General features: G+C 41.6%; 1 protein-coding gene across 1 annotated transcript; it reads left to right on the top strand.

Annotated features, from left to right (window-relative positions):
- Positions 1-97: 97 nt before the first annotated feature.
- On the top strand, positions 98-26,203 carry mef2b (myocyte enhancer factor 2b). Its single transcript, XM_014148753.2, has 9 exons — positions 98-623; positions 17,592-17,675; positions 17,790-17,993; positions 18,307-18,441; positions 18,703-18,892; positions 19,719-19,864; positions 24,645-24,756; positions 24,839-24,947; positions 25,304-26,203. The coding sequence occupies exons 2-9, from the start codon at positions 17,622-17,624 to the stop codon at positions 25,629-25,631; spliced, it is 1,278 nt and encodes a 425-aa protein (XP_014004228.1). The 5' UTR covers positions 98-623; positions 17,592-17,621; the 3' UTR covers positions 25,632-26,203.

Raw genomic sequence — 26,203 nt, 5'->3', positions numbered from 1 at the left:
TTTTCAAAATGATTAGTTGGGTTTTAGGGCCAGTCGCTCTTTAATGTCATAATACATTTTCATAATTTATTCCCATATGTTATAATATAACATGTCCATGTCTCGTCATGTACAGTAATGTGTATGAGGTAAATATCACATCTAACAATAACATAAAAACTAAGAAGCAAGCATGTCATATTGACACAAACTATTTGGGGCGTCAGTTGTGACAGCTTTCATTGAATTGTAGCCTACTTCTGTAGTCTCTCGTCAACTGAAATGTTGGCTAGCGGAGGCAGATGAGTGTACCAGCGCTAAGCCAATGGGCATAGCCGAGGGGGCGGTATATATGGTAATTTACAAATGGGCTGCAGCCAGCTGTTGCTGCCAGAGATGTGCGCGCGGTTGGAAGGAGCGCTCCTGAATCATCATCCTCGAGCATCAAGTGGACACCTCGAGCCACGGCACTGCGTATTCTATTCACTTCAACGAGGACGAAGAGCTCTTGAATAATTTTGAGACAGGAAACAAACTAGTAATATACTCTGCTGTCGTATTTCTCAGTAAATACCGGGTCAAACGCAGAGCCTACAGTAAAGAAAAAGGGAAAAACGTGACACTGGAGAAACATCAAAGAATAGGTGAGCTTAGCGCATACCTTTGTTGTTTTCTTCTGTCAAAACAACATTTAACACAGTTACTCTCCGAATTGCCTAAAATACATTTGATATTCTGAGGATACTGTAAGTTATTGCATAGTCACATGCTATTACTATGTAAGTAACTTAGATAGATACTTAGGAATGCCTAACTCTGGGACAGGGCTATTATTAACCGAGTATTTTTGAATGACGTCAGCAATTCAGTCATTATTTGGCATTCTTATTTATTATTAGCAACAACACACGCAGGCCTCACAGCTGTATTTATAGTGCTGTTGCCCAGTTGTATAATTACGTAAGACTGTCATGTGCCTGCTTATGCTGTGCTTGACACAGTATTTCACTTGATACATTTAATGGGCAATCACCAGTAGGTCTGTTTTCATTGATGGTTTCCTCTTGGTGAAAAGAGATAGATAGTTATAACCCCCGATAGGATCAAATATAGGATTTTTCAAAATGTTAGCAATAAGCTAATAGTAGTGTTCAAGCAGTAGAAAAGTGAGATTTCATCCAATGAAACAAGTAATGGAAAAAGTAGGCCTAGACTAATGCTTGCATGATAAATAGTAATACATGTTCATTCTATAGCTGTATCCTACTGAGTCATACCTCAGTCAGATCATATTTGTGTTAGAATTGAAGATGAAAGGAAAGGGATGGCAAGATGTCTGCATATTTACAGTAGTGAAACATATAATGCCCCAAGTATACCCAACAAGACATGACACTTTCAGCTAATTTATCTACACATCATAATAATGACTGACAAATATAACCTTTATAGTGTGCGTAAATAATGGATATTTGGGGTGAGGTGTGTATTGTGTGTGTTATTTCATTCCCATTGCATGTACAACATTTTGTTATTAAGTAATGCATATGTTATGGTGCATTTTTAAATGCTAGAGAACATTTATACACTGTTTTTTGTAAGCACTTCATCTATTATAGATGATGCCAGTGGCTTAGTGGGTGTAAATTATACTGTCACAATAGGGAGGCAGGCTTTTCTATCCTGATGGAAAGATTCTCTGTGCTGCAAATATGTTAAGTGGAATCTGGTACAGTGGCTGTTTAAATGCATTTTCTTTATGCTTACACTTTAATCTCATTCAGCTTTGCAAAAATCTTAACTTGCATCAAAGCATTGCCAACAGAGAATGTGCAAACAGCAATAGAAAGGCACACATTATGTGGTTAGGATCCATAAAGAAAAACATGTATTCAAAGTAGAATATTTAAGAATCAACAGTTTTCTGTAAAATACTGAAATATTTCCAATGCTCAATTGCAACAAATATGTGTTTATTGCATACTGAACAGTTAAAATAACCTGCATGACTTGACAACCTCTGTGTTTGTTATTCTTGTGGTCAAGTTGCTTTTCCATGGACAGCAATATGTTTATTCTGAAAGAGAGCATCTTTGACCTCTTGGTTTCATAATAAAACCACAAAACTTGGTCACTCAGTTTTGAACCTGTTGCCCCTTGTGCAGTCATCATGAGTTCCTCACTGTCTCTCTCTGACGTTTTCTAAGCTGAGACATGACAGTATAGTCTTGACATGACACTATGGTCTCTGTGGTCATCAAAAATCCCAAAGCCAGTCCAGAAGAATCAGTTGTCCTACCCATAGTGTGTTTCTATTCTGTCTCAATCCAAAATATCCAGGTAATGTAATTATCTCCTGTTAAAATTAGCCAAATATTTTCACACCTCAGGTTTGCAAAGGTCCAGCCAGGGAGTGATTGAATATAACGAAGCGTATGAACTGTCTGACCCTGCTATATCACTAGATTTTAAATACACATGGGGTAAAATGTCAATTTTTCAACCATAAATCAGTCTCACAAATTTATACTGTATAAAATAATTTACATTTCTGTCTTTATCCCAGATTTCATGCAAGCCTTATTGTGTGACACATTCAGCAATAAATTAAGTGTTAACTTCATGCCTCACAAGTATTTTTTTTACATTTAAAATGTTTATAATTGAGGTTTGTTGATGATAATTGTGTAGAGTCAATAAATGTTTGCGTCGGCATGGTTGCCTTGGCTTAGGGGCTTTATGTATTGGGTTATGCAAATAGGATTCCTGCCTTCTATTTTGAGACCAGGTTTCTCATCTTGCCATTGAGCTGAAATGACTGGCAGAAGCATCAACAACTAATACTGAAAAAATGTGTTGGGCTTTGGCCTGGTCAGGTGCCATATGCTCTGCTTGTATGCTTATTTCCAGCTAATATTGTATGGTAGTTGGATCATACTTTAACCTAAATCTATGCTTCTCTATTGAAAGTTATAAGCCTAAAAGGGTAAATGTATGGTTATTGCAAAGAGTAAACATTAGCACGAAACATATTTATTTTTAATGGAATGTGCATGACACAGTTGTTATCGTCGTGTAAAGATACAGTAAGTATCAGTGTTCATAAGTGCCCATTTAACATTCACTGGAATTAACATTCAGTTAGTGAGAAGTAACGCCTCTGTAACAAGTCCCCCACTCATGAAGTAGTGCTACAGCGTTGACTAGTAATGACACAACAGTTTGTTGTTGGTGTTCACCCTGTGTTGTCTCAGTGAGACACTCAGCAATTAGTCTGTCCTTGTCTCCAGGGACTGCAGGGTGTCTTTGGGAGAGAGAGCCTGACTGTGTTAGAGGCCTACTCTGTTAGTGTGTAATGGTCTCGTTTCCACTGTCTGGCGTCTGGGAAGATGTCAGAGGAAGCTGCTCTCGGTCTCTAGGAGCTGTAGACCCTGTATGCGTGCAATTATTGCACTATTCCCTCGGAACAGCCTCAATTCATCGGGGCATGGACTCTACAAGGTGTCGAAACCGTTCCACAGGGATGCTGGCTCATCTTGACTCCCATGCTTCCCGTAGTTGTGTGAAGTTGGCTGGATGTCTTTTGGGTGGTGGACCATTCTTGATACACACAGGAAACTGTTCAGCGTGAAAAATCCAGCTGCGTTGCAGTTCTTGACACAAACCGATGCGTCTGGCACCCACTACCATACCCCATTCAAAGACACATCTTTTGTCTTGCCGATTCACCCTCTGAATGGGACATATACACAATCTATGTCTCAATTGTCTCAAGGCTTACAAATCCTTCTTTAACCTGTCTCCTCTCCTTCATCTACACTGATTGAAGTGGATTTAACAAGTGACATCAATAAAGGATCATAGCTTTCACCTGGTTTCACCTTGTCAGTCTATGTCATGGAAAGAGCCAGTATCCTTAATGTTTTGTACACTCAGTGTATATCATATGTAGACTACCACAGATACAGGCCTAGGCCTGGTCCTGGTCGTAGATACCAGGATCTCTGGAGTGTCAAAAAGTGTATGTATAGGGTCATCGAAAATTAAGACCATAAAATGTGGTCGTTAGCTCCCAAGGCAGCCAAATGTATATTCTCGTCAACACTCCAATGATTTTACAGACAGGGAAACTCTTGCTGACAGCTACATTGCTGTCTTACTTGGCTGTTTTTAGCCTTTTTGAGACCTTGAGCGGCAGTTGTCATGCGGACTGCATTATCCAGAATTAGGTGACATTAGGCGTGTGAGGGTTTACTGGCTGTAGTGGTTTGAGAAACATTCAAAACCACTCTGAGAAGGCCAAGTCCTCACCGTTTAGGGGAGGTAAATGCTATATTTGTCTGGCTGTGTGAGAGGGAGGGTTGTCTGTGGTGAGAAGTTATATCTGAGAGAAATAACTTTCTGTAAACCCCGATGTGATAAAGATCTCTGGCTTCTCTTTAGCTCAGATCTCCCACTTCCCTCTATTCTCTTAATTTACATCTGAGGTGCGATACTATCTTCTGCAGAAGAAAATGTAGGCCTGCTACACTCCAAAAAAAATGCTGGGTTGTTTGGTTGACCCAACTGCTGGGTTGTTTGGTTGACCCAACTGCTGGGTTGTTTGGTTGACCCAACTGCTGGGTTGTTTGGTTGACCCAACTGCTGGGTTGTTTGGTTGACCCAACTGCTGGGTTGCAGGCGTTGGTTCACTTAGTTGGGTTCTTTTGTACAAAAACTGCTTGGTTATTGGTGCTGGGTTATTGAGCTATGACCCAGCGGGTCAGATCAGTAGACTAGATGCGTAGTTTAGTAGGGGCGTGGCATTCAGACATTTCTTTTTAACCACCCATGAAGGTAAATCTCATTCCTGTTCATCTGTTCTGTTGCATAGTTGTCACATGTAAAGGTTGGATATTTACATTTTTGTAGTTTCAATGATGCTTACAGAAGTGTATGAGCTTCCTGAAAGTCTATGTAAATCCCATTGTTGGGATGCAATAAGGTGGTATATCTTATTATAATATGTAATAAATAATCAAAATATTAAAGAAGAATGTGTGTAAAAAAAAAAAAAATGGAAAAATTGTCTTTGTATTATGCAAACTTAACCTACATTTACTCTTATGGGTTGCCAATAAGAGCTTGTTGAAAGCCACGCCCCTACAAGCCACACCTCCTGAAAATACACTAAAGATTACATTAAAAAAGAAACAGCTGCTAGGTCAACCCAGCATGAGAGTAAAAAATATCCAAATGATGCTTAAATTAACCCATGTTTGGGTAATCCCAACAACCCAACATGTTGGGTTATTCACGCAACCCAACTAGCTGGGTCAAAATAAGCTGTGTTCTGTCCACTATTTAACCAGTGCTGGATTACCAAATAACCCAAATTGGGTTGTTTTTAGCCCATCATTTTTATAGAGTGTATTCATGTACAGTGTTATGGCCTGGCTCATAGTTCGTAACAACAAAAATAAACCACGCCTGACTTAAATGTAAAAAGTAATACTTCAACTAATAATGCAAAATACTCAAATATAACATAAGCTATGGATGTCTGTAGGATCAGTAGTGTATGCAGGGTGTTGTATGGTGAAAACAAACTAAAAACCCAAAAGGTGGTGGAAGCCAACCTGCCAGTCAGGGAAGAGAGAGTGTTGGCTGATGTGCTCACCCTTAATAGCCTGCAGGCCAAGCCTTCCCAGGTGCGCCACATCAACTGACAATCCTCCCAGCTCTGCCCACTGGGCTCCTGCAAAAAGCATCCCAGCAGACAGAGTGGGAGGGATGTCACAACAGTTGGTTGTATAGTGTAATGGCGCCACAGTTATTTTCATTAAGTACAATGCAAGGTGATGCAATCATAAATGGTGCAGTCATTTGGTGTGTTCTTGGTGGACGTCTTGTTTATGCAATCCAATATCAGAGCAGTTACAACTAATTTGGCCCAGTATCTGTTACTAGTACGCTGCACTATAGATTTATGAGACTTGTCTACTTTCTAATTCTGGCAGTCTTAATAAAGCGGTATTATTCGTAAAGAGTTTTCATTCATAGAACATTTTGTGAGTGCCAACGATGTATGAATTACAACATTGATTCTGTTGCGTTTTACAGTTTGATAGGTGAGAGTGTCTTGTCTGTAGAGGCTAAGTCCAGTGGATACTTTATAAGGTAATGATAGGTGCACAGAGGTGGATTCCTCAGAAATGCCCATAGTGCCTGTGTGCCAAGCATGGGTGAGGGGGCAGCAGGCACTCTGGGGGACTCTGGGGGTCGTGGGAACACCGGCACCATATCCGTTCACTCACAATTTGGATGTGGCCTCTAAATATAGAGGAGGTCATACATGCCCAATATGAGAGGAAAACGAGGGGAATACTCCTCTGGGCTTTGCATCAGTAGAGACGGTACAGTTCAGTCAGCTGCTTAGACAGCCTGCAACTACGGCCAATCCAGCTGAGGATAGGGATGCAGAGAGCTGCAATCGGCCTCACTTTCTGATCTCAACAATCAACAATCTACTATCTACTACTATCTCAAGCAATAAAACACAAACATTTTGTGTGATATTTGACTGGAATTGTTATCACTTACTTTGCAGTAAGGTGCTGAATGTGATTTTTTTATCTTGATCTGTAACTTATTGGTGTGCTAACAATACAAGCATATACTGTACCTTAAAGGGCAATTCCGCAACTTTTCAACCTCAAATTCATTATCTTCAGCACCATACCAGTGTCTATAATACAGTGCATTAGAAAAGTAGTCAGACCCCTTCTATTTTTCCAAATGTTATTACGTTACAGCCTTATTTTAAAATGGATGAAATATAACATTTTCCTCATCAATCTACACACAATACCCCATAATGACAAAGCGAAAACAGGTTTTTATACATTTTTGCAAATGTATTAAAACTTAACAACACAAATACCTTATTTACATAAGTACTCTGACCCTTTCCTATGAGACTCGAAATTGAGTTCAGGTGCATCCTCTTTCCATTGAACATCCTTGAGATGTTCTTACAACTTGATTGGAGTCAACCTGTGGTAAATTCAATTTATTGGACATGATTTGGAAAGGCACACACCTGTCTATATAAGGTCCCACAGTTGAAAGTGCATGTCAGAGCAAAAACCAAGCCATGAGGTCAAAGGAAAATAATCAAATCAGCTTCCCTGTAGCTCAGTTGGTAGAGCATGGTGTTTGCAACGCTAGGGTTGTGGGTTTGATTCCCACGGGGGGCCAGCACAGGAAAATTTTTTTATGAAATGTATGCATTCACAAGTCGCTCTGGATAAGAGTGTCTGCTAAATGACTCAAATGTAAATCAAACTTTATTTGTCACATGTGCCGAATGCAACAAGTGTAGCCCATACCGTGAAACGCTTACTTACAAGCCCTTAACAAACAGTGCAGATGTAGGTAGGGGTGAAGTGACTATGCATAGATAATAAACAGTGAGTAGCAGCAGTGTACAAAACAAATGGCGGGGGGTGTCAATGTAAATAGTCCGGTGGCCATTTGATTAATTGTTCAGCAGTCTTATGGCTTGGGGGTAGAAACTGTTAAGGAGCCTTTTGGTCCTAGACTTGGCGCTCTGGTACCGCTTGTCATGTGGTAGCAGAGAAAACAGTCTATGACTTGGGTGACTATAGTCTCTGATGATTTTATGGGCTTTCCTCTGACACTGCCTATTATATAGGTCCTGGATGGCAGGATGCTTAGCCCCAGTGATGTACTGGGCCGTACGCACTACCCTCTGTAGTGCCTTACGGTCAGATGCCGAGCTCTCGATGGTGCAGCTGTATAACTTTTTGAGGATCTGGGGACCAATGCCGAATCTTTTCAGTCTCCTGAGGGGGAAAAGGTTTTGTTGTGCCCTCTTCATGGCTGTCTTGGTGTGTTTGGACCATGATAGTTCGTTGGTGATGTGGACGCCAAGGAACTTAAAACTCTCGACCCGCTCCACTACAGCCCCGTCGATGTCAATGGGGGCCTGTTCGGCCTGCCTTTTCCTGTAGTCCACTATCAGCTCCTTTGTCTTGCTCACATTGAGGGAGAGGTTGTTGTCCTGGGCACCACACTGCCAGTTCTCTGACCTCCTCGTCAGCAAACTTAATGATGGTGTTGGAGTCGTGTTTAGCCACGCAGTCGTGGGTGAACAAGGAGTACAGGAGGGGACTAAGTACACACCCCTAAGGGGCCCCAGTGTTGAGGATCAGCGTGGCCGACGTGTTGTTGCCTACCCTTACCACCTGGGGGCGGCCCGTCAGGAAGTCCAGGATCCAGTTGCTGAGGGAGGTGTTTAGTTCCAGGGTCCTTAACCTCTCTAGGGTCGGCGGGACGAAATCGTCCCACCTACGTAACAGCCAGTGGAATCCTGTGGCGCGTTATTCAAATACCTTAGAAATGCTATTATTTCAATTTCTCAAACATATGACTATTTTACACCATTTTAAAGACAAGACTCTCGTTAATCTAACCACACTGTCCAATTTCAAAAAAGCTTTACAACGAAAGCAAAACATTAGATTATGTCAGCAGAGTACCCAGCCAGAAATAATCAGACACCCATTTTTCAAGCTAGCATATAATGTCACATAAACCCAGAAGACAGCTAAATGCAGCACTAACCTTTGATGATCTTCATCAGATGACAACCCTAGGACATTATGTTATACAATACATGCATGTTTTGTTCAATCAAGTTCATATTTATATCAAAAACCAGCTTTTTACATTAGCATGTGACGTTCAGAACTAGCATACCCCCCGCAAACTTCCGGTGAATTTACAAAACATTTACTAAATTACTCACGATAAACGTTCACAAAAAGCATAACAATTATTTCAAGAATTATAGATACAGAACTCCTCTATGCACTCGATATGTCCGATTTTAAAATAGCTTTTCGGTGAAAGCACATTTTGTAATATTCTCAGTAGATAGCCCGGCATCACAGGGCTAACTATTTAGACACCCAGCAAGTTTAGCACTCACCAAAGTCCGATTTACTATAAGAAAAATGTTATTACCTTTGATGTTCTTCGTCAGAATGCACTCCCAGGACTTCTACTTCAATAACAAATGTTGGTTTGGTTCAAAATAATCCATAGTTATATTCAAATAGCGGCGTTTTGTTCGTGCGTTCAAGACACTATCCGAATGGTAAAGAAGGGTGACGAGCACGACGCATTTCGTGACAAAAAAAATCTAAATATTCCATTACCGTACTTCGAAGCATGTCAACCGCTGTTTAAAATCTATTTTTATGCAATTTTTATGCAATTTTTATGCCCATTGTCCTCTGATCGGCCACTTGCCAAAAGCGCAAATGTGTTTCAGCCAGGGGCTGCCTCGATATCATTCAGCTTTTTCCCGGGCTCTGAGAGCCTATGAGAGCCGTAGGAAGTGTCACGTTACAGCAAAGATCCTCAGTCTTCAATAAACAGAGACAAAAAGCTCAAGGAATGGTCAGAGACACCATTCAAACAGTTTTAGAAACGTTAGGGTGTTTTCTATCCAAAGCCAATAATTATATGCATATTCTAGTTTCTGGGCAGTAGTAATAACCAGATTAAATCGGGTACGTTTTTTTTCCGGCCGTGTAAATACTGCCCCCTACCCCCAACAGGTTAACTTAGTAATGAACTTTGTGGGCACTATGGTGTTGAACACTGAGGTGTAGTCAATGGACAGCATTCTCACATAGGTGTTTCTTTTGTCCAGGTGTGAAAGGGTAGTGTGTAGTGCGATTGAGATTGCGTCATCTGTGGATCTGTTGGGGCGGTATGCAAATTGGAGTGGGTCTAGGGTATCCGGGAGGATGCTGTTGATGTGAGCCATGACCAGCCTTTCAAAGCAGGTGTGCCATAGAGCTCCGAGACAGGATTGTGTCGAGGCACAGATCTGGGGAAGGGTACAGGGGAAAAAAGGCCGGCAGCATTACAGGTCCCCAAGAACACAGTGGCCTCCATCATTCTTAAATGGAAGAAGTTTGGAACCACCTAGACTCTTCCTAGAGCTGGCCGCCTGGCCAAACTGAGCAATCAGGGGAGAAGGGCCTTGGTTCAGAGAGGTGACCAAGAATCTGATGGTCACTCTGACAGAGCTACAGAGTTCCTCTGTGGAGATGAGAGAAACACAGAGATGGACAACCATCTCTGCAGCACTCCACTAATCAGGCCTTTATGGTGACCAGACGGAAACCACTCCTCAGTAAAAGGCCCCTAAATGACAGCCCGCTTGGAGTTTGCCAAAAGGCCCCTAAAGGACTCTTAGACCATGAGAAGCAAGATTCTCTGGCCTGATGAAATCAAGATTGAACTCTTTGGACTGAATGCCAAGTGTCACATCTGGAGAAAACCTGACACTATCCTTACGGTGAAGCATGATGGTGGCAGCATTATGCTGTGGGGATGTTTTTCAGCGGCAGGGACTGGCAGACTAGTCAAGATTGAGGGAAAGATGAACGGAGCAAAGTATAGAGAGATCCTTGATGAAAACCTGCTCCAGAGCGCTCAGGACCTCAGACTGGGGTGAAGGTTCACCTTCCAACAGGACAATGACCCTAAGCACACAGTCAAGACAACGCAGGAGTGGCTTCGGGACAAGTCTCTGAATGTCCTTGTGTGGCCCAGCCAGAGCCCAGACTTGAACCCGATAGAACATCTCCGGAGAGACTTAAAAATAGCTGTGCAGCGACGCTCCCCATCCAATCTCCCCATCCAATCTGATCTCCAGAGAAGAATGCGAGAAACTCCCCGAATACAGGTGTGCCAGGCTGTAATCGCTGCCAACGGTGCTTCAGCAAAGTACTGAGTACTGGGTCTGAATACTTATATAAATGTGATATTTCAGTTTTAAGTTTAACTTCTTATGGCAGGTGGGACGGTAGTGTCCCACCTGGCCAACATCCGGTGAAATTGCAGAGCGCGAAATTCACAAATACCAAATTAAAATGTTTAACATTCTTGAAAATATATGTGTTATACATCAAAATAAAGCTTAACTTCTTGTTAATCCAGCCGCTGGGGCAGATTTCAAAAAGGCTTTACGGCTAAAGCAAACCACGATTATCTGAGGACAGCGCCCCGCATACAAACACAAGAAAATCATATTTCAACCAGGCAGGTGATACCCCAAAGTCAGAAATAGTGATATAATTAATGCCTTACCTTTGAAGATCTTCTTATGTTGGCCCTCCAAAATGTCCCAGAAACATCACAAATGGTCCTTTTGTTCGATAATGTCCTTAATTATGTTCCAAAAATGTCCATTTATTTGGCGTGTTTGATTCAGAAATACACCGGTTTCAACTCGCCCAACATGCCTACAAAGTATCTAATACGTTACCTGTAAACTTGGTCCAAACATTTCAAACAACGTTCCTAATCCAACCTCAGGTACCCTAAAACGTAAATAATCGATCAAATTTAAGATGGAATAAACTGTTTCTAATACCGGATAAAAACAACGTGAAGCGCGCTCCAGTTCACACGCACAAAAACAGTAGAGTCCACCTGGAGTGACACTTACAATGAATAGGACTACTTCTTCATTTCTTAAAAGAAAAACATCGAACAATTTCTAAAGACTGTTGACATCTAGTGGAAGCCATAGGAACTGCAACCAGGTTCCTAATAATAAGGGTATCCCATAGAAAACAATTGGAAAATCCTATGACGTCAATTTTCTTTTTCCCTGGATGGTTTGTCCTCGGGGTTTCGCCTGCCATATCAGTTCTGTTTTACTCACAGACATTATTTGAACAGTTTTAGAAACTAGACTTATCTTATGTCTATAAATTAGAGTGTTTTCTATCCAAATCTACCAATTATATGCATATCCTAGATTCTGGGCCTGAGAAACAGGCAGTTTACTTTGGGCACGCTTTCCATCCGGAGGTGAAAATACTGCCCCCTACCCAAGAGAGGTTAATAAATTAGCAAAAATTTCGTAAAAGCTGTTTTTGCTTTGTCATTATGGGGTATTTTGTGTAGATGGATGAGGATTTTTTTTCTTTTATCCATTTTAAAATAAGACTAACATAACAAAATGTGGATAAAGTCAAGGGGTCTGAATACTTTCCGAATGCACTGTATGTGAAAACGGCGTGTTTCTATGATCTGTGGTTAAAACGAAAAAAAAAGGTCTTAAAAAATGTTTCTCTGTGACGTCACAGAGTAGAATTGAAAGTAAGAAAAAGAGTGATTTTCCAAATCCAGCAATGAGTTTCTCGCCAGAAAGAGGGTATTTTCTTGCTCTCCACGTCACCTCGAATCTCATAGTGTTAAAAAAAAAGTTGTACGTTTTGATGACTTTTGATAACTTTATATTTTTTTTCTACAAAATGTAGAAAATCACAGTTTTTACATATATAGACACTGGTATTGTGCTGGAGATAATGAGAATGAGGTTGAAAAGTGGTTGGATTGCTCTTTAAAAAAACAAATGTTCAACAATTCACTTAGTTTTTTACTTGAAACAAATCATTTAGATCGCTTTACAGTGTTCTCAACTGTCATTCGCAGCTTTGCAAATAGGCTGCCATTGGACTCCCTCCCCCCCCCAGAACTGCCTGAACATGGGAGAAGAGGGGGTGGTTTGCAAAACACACTTTTTTTATTTTGCTGTATTCCACCAGGGCCTGTGTTCTACCTTACAGGGAGCTGGCTGGTGTACACTGGTCCCGGGGTAACCCAGACTAAGGGAGTGCCAGCCCTGCATAGGCCAGCCCTGCATAGGCTAACTTTATCCCCTATCGCCTCATCAGGGTATAAATAAATAGGCTGCCATGACGAGGGGGAAGGGTTAAAGAAAACAGATGACATTTTCCCATACTGTATGGTGGTTGGTGCTCTAATTTTGATAAGGTTGATAAGGTTGAGTGACACCACTGTGTATGGGCCTACCCTGCACAGAGACTGTTCTCTTGCTTTGTTTGCGCTTTTACATGTTATGTCTATCTCTAATAAGCTACCCAGGAAAGGGCTGAAAATAATATATTTAGCCTCAGAAATAAGGTTCATGAAATCAATAACTTGCTGACATCAGATAATATGAATATATTAGCCATTTCTGAGACTCACTTAGATAATTCATTTGATGATACAGCAGTAGCAATATAAGGATATAACATCTGTAGAAGAGACAGAAATTCTTATGGGGAGGTGTTGCTGTATATATTCAGAGCCATATCCCTGTAATGCTTAGAGAGGATCTTATGTCAAGTGTTATTTAAGTGTTGTGGTTGCCGGTCTCTCGGCACATCTAAAGCCTTTTCTTTTGGGGTGTTGCTATAGGCCACTAAGTGCTAACAGTCAGTATCTAAATAATTTGTGTGAAATGCTTGATAGTGTATGTGATGTAAACAGAGAGGTCTACTTTCTTGGGGACCTGAATATTGACTGGTTTTCATCAAATTGTCAGCTCAAGAGGCAGCCTCTCATTGTAACCAGTGCCTGTAATCTTGTCCAGGTTATTAACCTCTCTAGGGGGTGTGGGATGCTACCATCCCACCTGGCCAACATCCAGTGAAATTGCAGAGCGCCAAATTCAAAAACAGAAATACTCATTATAAAAATTCATAAAACATACAAGTGTTATACATCGGTTTAAAGATTAACTTCTTGTTAATCCAACCACGGTGTCAGATTTCAAAAAGACTTTACGGCGAAAGCAAACCATGCGATTATCTGAGAACAGCGCCCAGCAGACATTACAAACAGTAACCAGCCAAGTAGAGGAGTAACAAAAGTCAGAAATAGCGATAAAATTAATCACTTACCTTTGATGATCTTCATATGGTTACACTCACAAGACTCCCAGTTACCCAATAAATGTTAGTTTTGTTCGATAAAGTCCCTCTTTATATCCAAAAACCTCCGTTATGTTAGCGCGTTTTGTTCAGTAATCCACTGTCTCAAACAACATCCGGTGAAATTGCAGAGCGTGAAACTCAACAAAACAGAAATTCTCATAATAAACATACATAAAAGATACAAATGTTCTATACCAGCTTAAAGATAAACTTCTTGTTAATCCAACCGCTGTGTCAAATTTCAAAAAGGCTTTACGGCGAAAGCAAACCATGCGGTTATCTGAGAACAGCGCACAGCAGACAAATCATTACAAACAGTAACCAGCCAAGTAGAGGAGTAACAAAAGTCAGAAATAGCGATAAAATGTATCACTTACCTTTGATGATCTTCATATGGTTGCACTCCCAAGACTCCATGTTACACAATAAATGTTTGTTTTGTTTGATAAAGTCCCTCTTTATATTCAAAAACCTCAGTTTTGTTGGTGTGTTTTGTTCAGTAATCCATTGGAACAAAGCGCAGTCACAGCAGGCAGACGAAAAATCTAAAAAGTACCATAAAAGTACGTAGAAACATGTCAAACGATGTTTATAATCAATCCTCAGGTTGTTTTTGTCATAAATAATCGATCATATTTCAACCGGACAATAGCTTCGTCAATAGAAAAGGAAAAACAAGAAAGGCATGCTCCCGGTCACGCGAAGGACTCATGTCTGGAAATTTCCACTGTCCTCTCATTGAAAGTGGTGTTTCTCCCTCATTTTTCAGAGTAAAAGCCTGAAACAATGCCTAAAGACTGGCCACATGTAGTGGAAGCCATAGGGATCGTGAACTGCGTCATAAGTCTTTGTATGGTGGATAGCCTTTCAATGGAAAAACAGCCATTTCAAAATAATAGCACTTCCTGGATGGATTTTCCTCAGGTTTTTGCCTGCCATATCAGTTCTGTTATACTCACATACATTATTCTAACAGTTTTGGAAACGTTAGAGTGTTTTCTATCCAAATCTACCAATTATATGCATATCCTAGCTTCTGGGCCTGAGTAGCAGGCAGTTTACTTTGGGCATGCTTTTCATCCAAAATTCTGAATGCTGCCCCCTACCCTAGTGAGGTTAATCAACCTACCAAGGTGTTTACAAACACTACAGGAACAAGATAATCCACATGTATCGATCACATTCTTACTAATTCTGTAGAACTTTGTTCTAAAGCTGTATCCGTACACATTGGATGCACTGATCACAATATAGTGGCTATATCCAGGAAAGCCAAAGTTCCAAAAGCAGGGCCTAAAATAGCATATAAGAGATCATACAAAAGATTTTTCTGTGACTTATGTGGATGATGTTACAAATATTTGTTGGTCTGATGTGATTACTAAGGAGCATCCAGATGCTGCACTTGATGAATTTATGAAATTGCTTCTTCCAATTGTTGATAAACATGGACCTGTTAAGAAACTGACTGTTAGAACTGTTAAGGCTCCATGGATTGATGAGGAATTGAAAAACTGTATGGTTAAAAAAGATGGGGCAAAAGGAGTGGCTAATAAGACTGGCTGCACACCTGACTGGTTGACTTACTGCAAATTGAGAAATGATGTGACTAAACTCAACAAAAAGAAGAAACTGTATTATGAAGCCAAGATCAATGATATAAAGAATGATGGAAAAAAACATTGTACTTTAAATAAAATTATGGGCAGAAAGACAAGTTCAACTCTATCTTTCATTGAATCAGATCGCTTATTCATCACAAAACCATTTAATTATTACTTAATTGGCAAAGTGGGCAAACTTAGGCAGGAAATGCAAACAACGAACAGTGAACCATGGTATTCATACATAAAAAAACTAATAATGAAAGAAAATATTGCAAGTTTGAATTTTGTAAAGTTAGTGTGGGAGAGGTGGAAATATTATTGTTATCGATCAATAATGACAAACCTCCTGGCATTGACAACTTAGATGGAAAGCTAGTGAGGATAGCCAGTGAGGATAGCTGACTCTATAGCCACTCCTATCTGTCATATCTTTAATCTGATCCTAGAGGAATTTCTTTGTCCTCAGGCCTGGAGGGAAGAAAAAGTAATTCCACTACCCAAGAGTGGTAAAGCGGCCTTTACTGGTTCTCACAGCAGACCTATAAGCCTTCTGCCAGCTCTTAGCAAACTGTTGGAAAATGGTGTTTGACCAAATACAATGCTATTTCTCTGTAAACAAATTAACAACAGACTTTCAGCATGCTTATAGAAAAGGGCACTCAACATGTACTGCACTGACTCAAATTACTGATGATTGGTTGAAAGAAATTATTAATAAGAAGATTGTGGGAGCTGTAATGTTAGCTTTAAGTGTAGTCTTTGATATTATTGACCATAACCTGTTGTTGAAAAAACTTGTTATGGCTTTTCAACCTATGCCATATCTTGGATACAGAGCTATCTATCTAATAGAACTCCAAGGGTTTTCTTTAATGAAAGCTTCTCTAATGTCAAATGTAAAGTGTGTTGTACCACAGGGCAGCTCTCTAGGCCCTCTACTATTTTCAATTTTAACAATGACCTGCCACTGGCATGTGTGTCCATGTACGCTGATGATTCAACCATATACACATCAGCAACCACAGCTAATGAAGTCACTGAAACCCTTAACAAAGAGTTGCAGTCTGTTTTCAAATGGGTGGCCAGTAATAAACTGCTCCTGAACATTTCTAAAACTAAGAGCATTGTATTTGGTACAAATCATTCCCTAAGTTCTAGACCTCAGCTGAATCTGGTAATGAATGGTGTGGCTGTTGAACAAGTTGAGGAGACTAAATTAGTTGGCGTTACCTTAGATTGTAAACGGTCTTTGTCAAAAGATATAGATTAAATGGTTGTAAAGATGGGGAGAGGTCTGTCCATAATAAAGAGATGCTCTGCTTTTTTGACACCACACTCCAAAAAGCAAGTCCTGCAGGCTCTTGTTTTGTCTTATCTTGATTATTGTCCAGTCTTGGGGTCGAGTGCTGCAAGGAAAGACCTAGTTAAGCTGCAGCTGGCCTAGAACAGAGTGGCACATCTTGCTCTTCATTGTAATCAGAGGGCTGATATAAACACTATGCATGCCAGTCTCCCTTGGCTAAGAGTTGAGGAGAGACTGACTGCTTCACTTCTTATTTTTGTAAGAAACATTAATGTGTTGAAAATCCCAAATTGTTTGCATAGTCAACTTACAGCTCTGACACACACACTTACCCCACAAGAGGGGGTCTTTACACAGTCCCCAAATCCAGAACAAATTCAAGAAAGTGTACAGTATTACATAGAGCCATTATTGCATGGAACTCCGTTCCGTCTCATATTGCTCAAATAAACAGCAAACCTGGTTTCAAAAATTATGGCACAATGCCTCTCCCCTATTTGACCTAGATAGTTTGTGTATATGTATTGATATGTAGGCTACGTGTGCCTTTTTTATATGTATGTAGTTCTGTTCTTGTCTATTAATGTTCTTTATTATGTCAAATTTCATGTTTTGTGTGGACCCCAGAAAGAGTGGTTGCCGCTTTTGAACAGCTAATGGGGATCTTAATAAAATACCAAAGTGCAGTGGTCTCAACCATATGGTTTGCTTTTTGAAAGTTTGTCAGGTTTGATTGTGTAATGGTTTGTTGATGTTGCCATGAGATCTACAAGAGATTATTTATCGCAATGGGATATCCTGGTGAAATGTTCTCTCTATTATGTGATGAAAAGGTGATGAGTTAAAATGATTGAGTTTTGATGAAAATGTGATATTTTTTCACAGTGTAAAGCCACCTGTCAGACTGCGATCACAATGGGAAGGAAAAAAATACAAATCTCTCGTATCCTGGACCAGCGGAATAGACAGGTACAACTCTTTGATTATTTCTATCACTTTCCATCATTATTGTATTTGCCATGGTTTAGTTAAACAGTCACACATGGTAAATAATACATTGAACCTATATGTTTCTGTCCCCAGGTGACGTTCACCAAGCGTAAGTTTGGCCTGATGAAGAAGGCTTATGAGCTGAGTGTGTTGTGTGACTGTGAGATTGCCCTCATCATCTTCAACAGCACCAACCGTCTGTTCCAGTACGCCAGCACTGACATGGACAAGGTCCTACTCAAGTACACAGAGTACAGCGAGCCTCACGAGAGTAGGACCAACACAGACATAATGGAGGTATAAATACATTACTAGGTCCACACATTACTCAACATGTTCTCCTATACAGTATGTATAGTCATTTGTTATATCCAAGGTTCCAAATACATTAATTCCCAATGAAGTTGAGATAGCTTTGATGATTAAATGCTTAAGCTAATGAAATGCTTACTTGGGCAACCCTATAAAGCATTGAAAAAACTATGTTGGTACAGCCCACTTCTGTAACATTAGGTCATCCCAAAGAGGCAATAGTATAAACAGGCTGTAGTATGTGGTATCCTTGAGGTAATGTCTGTGTGCTGCTCTTTTCTCTGTCCTGTTGCTGTAGACTCTGCGGAGGAAAGGCCTAGGTCTGGACGGGACAGAGCTGCTGGACACTGAGGAGCCCATGCAGGTGGCAGCAGAGAAGTTCGGTCCACTAAGCGAGGGCATGGACCTCTCCCTGGCCCGCCAGCGCTACTACGTAAGAACTCACACTTGTCTTATGAAACACATGCTGTCTGAGCCAAAGGCTGTAAATGGACTAAAGCTGTTTCATTGATTCATTTTATTCAGTGAAGAATGGCAGTTTGAGAAAATGATTATATTGAACGGTCAAACCATTAATTTGACTCAGTGAGCACATTTTGTACTTAAAGAGATACTTTAGCAGTACAATGCAGCTGCAATAGACCTAACTTTCTGATCTCAACTGAAACAGACACTGTCCCATATTTCTCCTCAGGCCCCCTCCCTGCTCTCACCCGAGGCCCAGTTCCTGGTGACTGCTGGCTGTGAGAATGGATACCCCAACTCGTCCAACCCCAGCCTGAGCTCCCACAGATCCCCTGCCTTCAAGCCCCTGGGCCATAGACCAGGCTCAGCCAGCCCTGCAGGGCCCCACAGCCACGCTGCCTTCATGTCTCCACACTCAGGTAAGACCTGGCCCCCTAGTTCTTCTTTGCAAACATTCCTAGAGGGTTAGAGGTACCATTCTTGTCATTGATTGCCTACAGAATGTGAGGCCACCTCAGTGCTGTGCAGCTGGCTGTTCAAACAGGAATTGTGTGTGTGTGTGTGTGTGTGTGTGTGTGTGTGTGTGTGTGTGTGTGTGTGTGTGTGTGTGTGTGTGTGTGTGTGTGTGTGTGTGTGTGTGTGTGTGTGTGTGTGTGTGTGTGTGTGTGTGCATGCATACGTGCTGTGTGAAACAACCCCCCCCCCATGAGTGAAACTGCGTCTGGAGACTGATCTTTGGTTTCTGAGCAGTGAGTGTGTTGCACCTGCTGGTCATCTCAGTTGAGCTCAACTCCACTCTTCATACTCTATAGTTAGTAGTAGGGATGCCACTCAATGGTTTGCCATCGCAACTGAACTATGTAGTCAATTAACGCTGCATTTTGAAATGCTTTACACTGTACATTATGATGTTTGTAATTTTCCCTTTTTATCAATACATATCAGAGCAAAACATATGTAAAGAAAATGCTTATTATGCTTACTGACTTAGTTGTAGTTGTAGTTATTATCAAGGTGTGAATACGTTTTTCATTATGAGGTTAACATTAACAATGTACGTTTTGGTAATCTGAAGTGCCACATGTCTATAAGAGATAAAGTTTAATCCTATAAAAGAACTTCTGTTTTACAGGTGGAGTGAGTGAGAGAGATTGAGAGAGAGTGAATGAGTGTACTGTCTGTGAGTGAAACATTATTCTACCCACATCTTGTTTCTCACTTCCTATTTGTTTTCTCTCTGTAAAGGTATTGGCTACTCCATGTTCTCCCATAGCAACCTGAGCCGGGCCTTGGAGATGAAGACTCCTCCCCCTTTGAACCTGGGCAATGACAACCGGCGGGCAGAGAGCCACCCTGGTATGGGCGGCATTCGCGCCAACCTCAACAGTGCTGTAAGGATCTCTTAAATCCTACTTGTCAGTCATAACAAGAGGTTAGCAGGAGGTTTTGCATTACTGCAGACTACAGAATATAGTTTCACTATCACTCATGGTCATTATCAAGGACCAATCAGAGAGCAAGGTTATGAGGATGTTATTATGAAGGGACCAATAACAAATACATTTTTATTTGTATTATTAGGATCCCCATTAGCGACAGCTAGTCTTACTGGGGGTTATGACAATGTCATTACAAGGGGACACATTAAAAAGCAGTGTTATTACGAAGAGACCAATCAGAGAGCAGGGTTAAGACGATGCCATTAACTGGGGACCAATTAGAGAGCAGGGTTATGATGATGTCATTATGATGGACCAATCAGAGAGCAGGGTAATGACAATATCATTATGTTGATGTCATTATGAAGGACCAATCAGAGACCAGGGTTATGTTACGGTGACCATATTACCACCACACCGGCAGTCACGAGTCATGACAGCAGTCAAATACCATTTACATACATTTTACTCATTTAGCAGACTCTCTTATCCAGAGCGACTAACAGTACATTTACATACATTTCATTTCATGCCTTTTTTTATTTTTGGTACTGGCCCCCGTGGGAATCGAACCCACAACCCTGGCATTGCACACACCATGCTGGCGTTGCAAACACCATGCTCTACCAACTGAGCCACAGGGAAGACTGTAAGCATTTAGTCACGGTAACTAGGCTTCTCCAAGCTCTGATGCTGCTGATGGTCAATAGTAGCCTACCAAACTTGATAGCTGCCTGGTACTCAGCACTCTATTGTCCCTCTAATCACTCTGACATCAATGCAAATGTTTTCGAAAATCAAATCAAACACTTCATGAGAGCCCATGAGCTCATGTTGCGCAACATTTCTGTAGGCTATGCAATTGCGTAAGAAAACAGAGTTTTGATGGCCTCTATTAAGGAGGATCCCATCAGTTTATTTCTCAACTTTCCTAATATTAAGCATATTGCTTCGCTTTACAACAGGTGAATAGCTTATCTGGCTGGCATGAAAATTAACCATGGAATAAGCGTCCTACATTTGCTATTTACAGTGTATTCGGAAAGTATTCAGACCCCTTCTCCTTTTCCACATTTTGTTACGTTACAGCCTTATTCTAAAATGGATAAAATAAAAAGAAATCCTCGTCAATCTGCACACAATACCCCATAATGACAAAGTGAAAACCGTTTTTTAGAAATTTTTTCAAATAAATTAAAAAGAAAAAACTGAAATACCTTATTAACATAAGTATTCAGACACTTTGAAGTGAGACTCGAAATTGAGCTCAGGGGCATGTTTCTACAACTTCATTGGAGTCCACCTGTGGTAAATTCAATTGATTGGACATGGGTCTGAATACTTATGTTAATGGATTATTTAAATTATACATTTGCTAACATTTCTAAAGACCTGTTTTTGCTTTGTCATTATGGGGTATTTTGTTTAGATTTTAGATTAAGGCTGTAACTTAACAAAATGTGTTAAAAGTCAAGAGGTCTGAATACTTTCCGAATGCACTGTAAGGTCATAGATGACATGTCTCTTTTTTCCCCTGCCCCTGTTCCGAGACAAGTGCATGATAATGGTCCATTCTAAATCAAAACTAATTTCACACAAATATTATTTTGTATATGCAAGATTAAATCAAGAATAATCTGATGGGTGACAATGTTAGCATATCACTTGTTGAATGATATATTATCATTTCTGAATAATGTCCAGCTTGTGTGCAGTAAGGCAAGAAATCATAGTCCCACACCACATGTAGCCTAGCCCATGGACCTATATGTTTTGATTTAAGGTTTGTATCACAACTAAAGTGGCCAAATAACTTCTTAAAATTAAGCACATTCATTCAATTACAATTGGTGTTGCTGAGTTTATAATGTGAAGAAATAGCCTAATATTTTATCAGCATTGTAAGACACATGTTCTAATCTGTTGCATCAGCCTCTTTTAAAAGGTTTTTGATGTGAGTGGTTGTATTCATTTGGGATCTATCGCATCCCACTGTCACGCCTGCTCCCACTTCCCCTCTCTGGCGCTCGAGGGCACCAGGCTGCCCTTCATTACGTACACCTGTCACCATCCTTATGCGCATCAGCACTCTTTGGACTCACCTGGACTCCTTTACTTTGTTGATTGCCCCTCTATATCTGTCTGCTCCTCAGTTTGTTACCCTGGTCAGCATTATTGTCATTGTGTTTTCCCCTGTCCAGATGCTGTCCATATTCTGTTCCTGTCCGTGTTTCATTAAATGTTCACTCCCTGTACTTGCTTCTTGTCTCCAGCGTCTGTCCTTACAGAATGCTGACACCACTATTTGAAGCATCAGGGAGTTCTTGTTTTTTGTTTTTGGTGGTGACCGATGGAACAGGGGGTGCCTCAGCTGGCTCGTCGGGCTTCCACGCCTTAGCTAGCTCGAGAGGTTTCCTTTCCTCGGTTGGATCGGCAGGCATCCCACGTCATGCCTCAGCCGGCTCGTCGGGCTCCTACGCCTCAGCCGGCTCATCAGGCTCCCATCCCACATCATGCCTTAGCCGGCCCATCAGGCTCCCATGCCCCAGCGGGATCGTCAGGCTTTCATGCCTCAGCCGGATCGTCGGGCTCCCACGCCTCAGCCGGCTTGTCCTGCTCCCACCCATCAGCCGGCTCGTCGGGCTTCTACGCCTCAGCCGGCTAGTCCAGCGCCATTCCTCGGCCAGCCCGTCAGGCTCGCCCAGGTGGGACGCAGGGTGGCGCCCCTAGAAGAGGGGTACTGTCACACCTGCTCCCGCTTCCCCTCAAGCTGCCCTTCATTACGCAGACTGGTCACCATCATTACGCACATCAAGACTCATTGGACACCTGGACTCCTTTACTTTGTTGATTGCCCCTCTATATCTGTCTGCTCTTCAGTTTTTTCCCTGTCGCATTATTTTCGTTTTGTTTTCCCCTGTCCAGACGCTGTCCGTATTCTGTTCCTGTCCGTGTTTCATTAAATGTTCACTCCCTGTACTTGCTTCTTGTCTCCACCGTCTGTCCTTACACCCACAACTGCCCCAGAATATGTTTGGAATATTTATTTCTCGCACAGAAGGACAAGTTGACCAATAGAATACGTCAACCGTTGTACTATGGTGGATAGTAGATTGACATAGGCAAATGCTTTTGCTGTTCATTAGGCATACTCATCTTGTTGGCTGACGAAAAGTAAATTTGTAGAGTTCTTCTAGCATCTTTAATATGCGCCTTGGAATTCGATAAGAAGAACGCGCACAGTTGCGTCCCCGATGTGTCTGTCTTCACTTGTAGCCTACTTTGGAGCTCAGATAGATGCCTGTGAGAAGAATCCGATCATGTGACGGGCATTGGCTAATAAGAATTGCGATATCTGAGAGAGCCATGTGAGTGAGAGGTGCATCGGAACATGTAGCCAGGAGAAGTGAATTATAATTGTTATATTCAGCCCAAGGGCAAATGGCCACTGACCGCAAAAGGCATTTATTCTTTTATGGGGCATTACGGCCTCACTAGGGGGTTTCTGTCAAGAAATTTGAGGCATTATCAAGTGCTTGACAAATTGTGAATGAGATACTGATGAAGTGTGTGCAGCCTGTGCAAGAAACAATGCAGAGCTCATGCCTTTCATGCAACTTTTGTCATCATTAGAGTTGCTTAATGCAGCCTTAGAATGTATTAAAAATCTAAACATATAGCTCAATGTTTGTATGACAACTAAAGTTGCATAAATAGCTCTAAATAAAGCATATAGAGGGACCTATTTCTTTGTTAACCGCTCAATACAGTATAGCCGCATGTGCGCACGCCATCAGAAATCGTTTGGAGAAAACATCCTTTCTATTTTATTCAGCTATGTTCAATTGTATTCTTCATACTATAAAATAATGGCACGGAATTCTAAGCAATTCTTGTCTGCTAAATGAACTAGTGTAGCCCACAGCCATATGGCATAGCCAGATCAACTCAGAGTAAGCTATTCTGTTCTTCTGAAATATACTACATTTTCTTCATACCATGTTTGTTTAGACCTGTCTAAAATAAATAATGTATTTATTGTGATGGTGTAGGCTATATTAAATGGATTAATTTGACTTTTTAAAATGTAGATGTTCCAAAGGTCTGCATCAGTGGCTTGTAGGCTATGCGTGGAAGCCAGGAGATGCTACTAAATTTATTTATATTAATTAACAGTCAATTACCGTGAGACCGGCAGTTATTTGCTTGACAATCACCGGCTGACAAAATTAAATGACTGCCACAGCCCCAGTTATGATGACGTCCTAATGATGATGTCATTATGAAGAGACCAATCAGAGATTAGGGCAATGACGATGTCATTACGAAAGGCCAATCAGAGGACCAACCACACTCACACTTGTACACTATAATTCTCACTCTCACACTTACTCACATGGCCTGTATTTAAGCAATAAGGCCTGAGGGGGTGTGGTATATGTCCAATATACCTCGGCTAAGGGTTGTTCTTTGTAAGACGCAACGCGGAGTGCCTGGTCACAGCCCTTAGCTGTGGTATGTTGGCCATATATCACAAACCCCTGAGGTGCCTTATTGCTATTAGAAACTGGTTACCAACATAATAAGAGCAGTAAAAATAAATGGTTTGAAATACCCATGATATACGGTCTGATATACCACGGCTTTTAGTCAATCAGCATTCAGGGCTCGAACCACCCAGTTTATAATGTTTTGAACCGAGTAACTGCTTCTCTCTCCATGTAATGTTCAGAGAGGCATACTGTACCAGGGCATGCACCCAGGGAACCACATGCTGACCATGGGGAAGGCAGGTCTGCTGGGCCACAGTCTTGGGGGCTACGGCCTCTCTGCTGGACCATCTGGTAAGACTGCAGCTCTGCTCTTCTGACATCTGTATGTGCTTCTTAGTTAGTGATATAAAATAATCATTCTCCTCTGTCCCAGACTACAGCCACCCAGGTTTCTCCCATGCTGTGAGTCTACAGCGTGGTACAGTGAACCCGTGGCAGACAGCACAACAGCAGGAGCAACATGTACCCCACCTCAGCCCAACGTAAGACCACTGATATGAAACCTTACTCAATTACTAAGTGTTAAACATTGAACAAGGATGGACCATGATACTGTTGTGATGAGTCTTCTAGTGCCCTTTATAGGAAAAATAGCATGTGGGGATTTATTTCATGCTCTATGTCCCTCAAACTCAACTTCTGACCTCAAAGCCAGTTCCACTGCGTTTTTTCAGTGTTCCCCTCTAATCAGGGACTAATTTAGACCTGGGTGCAATTAATTATCAGGTTAGAACAGAAAACCAGCATGACTCGGACTTCGAAGGGTATGAGTTGAATACCCCCGCTCTATGTGATGCATATTCTCTTCCCTTTTCTCTGTCTGCTTGCTGTGTACCAGGATGTCCAGCGGAGGGTGCTCTTTCCCCTCTCAGGCCTCCACCCCCACCACTCCTCCTCACCCCTCCCTCAACCTCAGCATCAAATCAGAGCGAGCCTCCCCAGAGCGCATCTGCTCTGCGACCTCTCCACCGCTCCACCATCTGAGGCAGCACTCTCCAATGAGCACCCCCGATTCTGCTCGCCACACCCCCCAGGAACCTTACCCAGCCAATGAGAAAGAGGAATTCCCCAAAGGAGATTTTCCCTACCCGGCTCAGCAAGGGGCAGAGGAGAAAGGGGGGCTGCCCCTGAGGCAATTAGAAATTAGCGATGGGTGGCAGAGATAGCTGGCAGCGACTACCACACACCACCCACCCTCCTTCAAGCCAAGCCAAGCCTGCCACATGGTTGCCCACTCACAGAGAGAGGAGGATGGGGAGATGAGGTTCATTCATTCACATCATCCCAGAGGAAAGAAAGACCCCCCTTAGAGCTGGGCTGGACTCTCCCTTGTGGGTGATGAACATGTGTCACTGCCTCTCTGATCCTGATCCTGATATATAGTCTGGGTGTGTTGTTGTTGGGTTTTGTTGGTTTGTCTGTGTGTTGGGGTCAGAGGGTATGTCAAACCACACATCAGTGTGGTTCTCTCATCCTGTTTGAGCTACGGAGCAGAGGGTGAGGGAATATGAGTCATTAGGCCATGTTCTTAGAGCACCGTGTTTCAGAGTAGTACTTTACATTCAGGTCCCCAGTTACAGTGCCTTCGTAAAGTATTCAGACCCCTTGACTTTTTCCACATTTTGTTAGATTACAGTCTTATTCTAAAATTGATTAAATTGTTTTTTTTTTCATCAATCTACACACAATACCCCATAATGACAAAGCAAAAACAGGTTTTTAGACATTTTTAACATAA

The sequence above is a fragment of the Salmo salar genome, chromosome ssa16 (assembly GCF_905237065.1).
Source record: "Salmo salar chromosome ssa16, Ssal_v3.1, whole genome shotgun sequence".
NCBI lineage: Eukaryota > Metazoa > Chordata > Actinopteri > Salmoniformes > Salmonidae > Salmo > Salmo salar.
The sequence above is the reverse complement of the archived record's forward strand: the minus strand, read 5'-3'. Positions and strand labels throughout refer to the sequence as shown.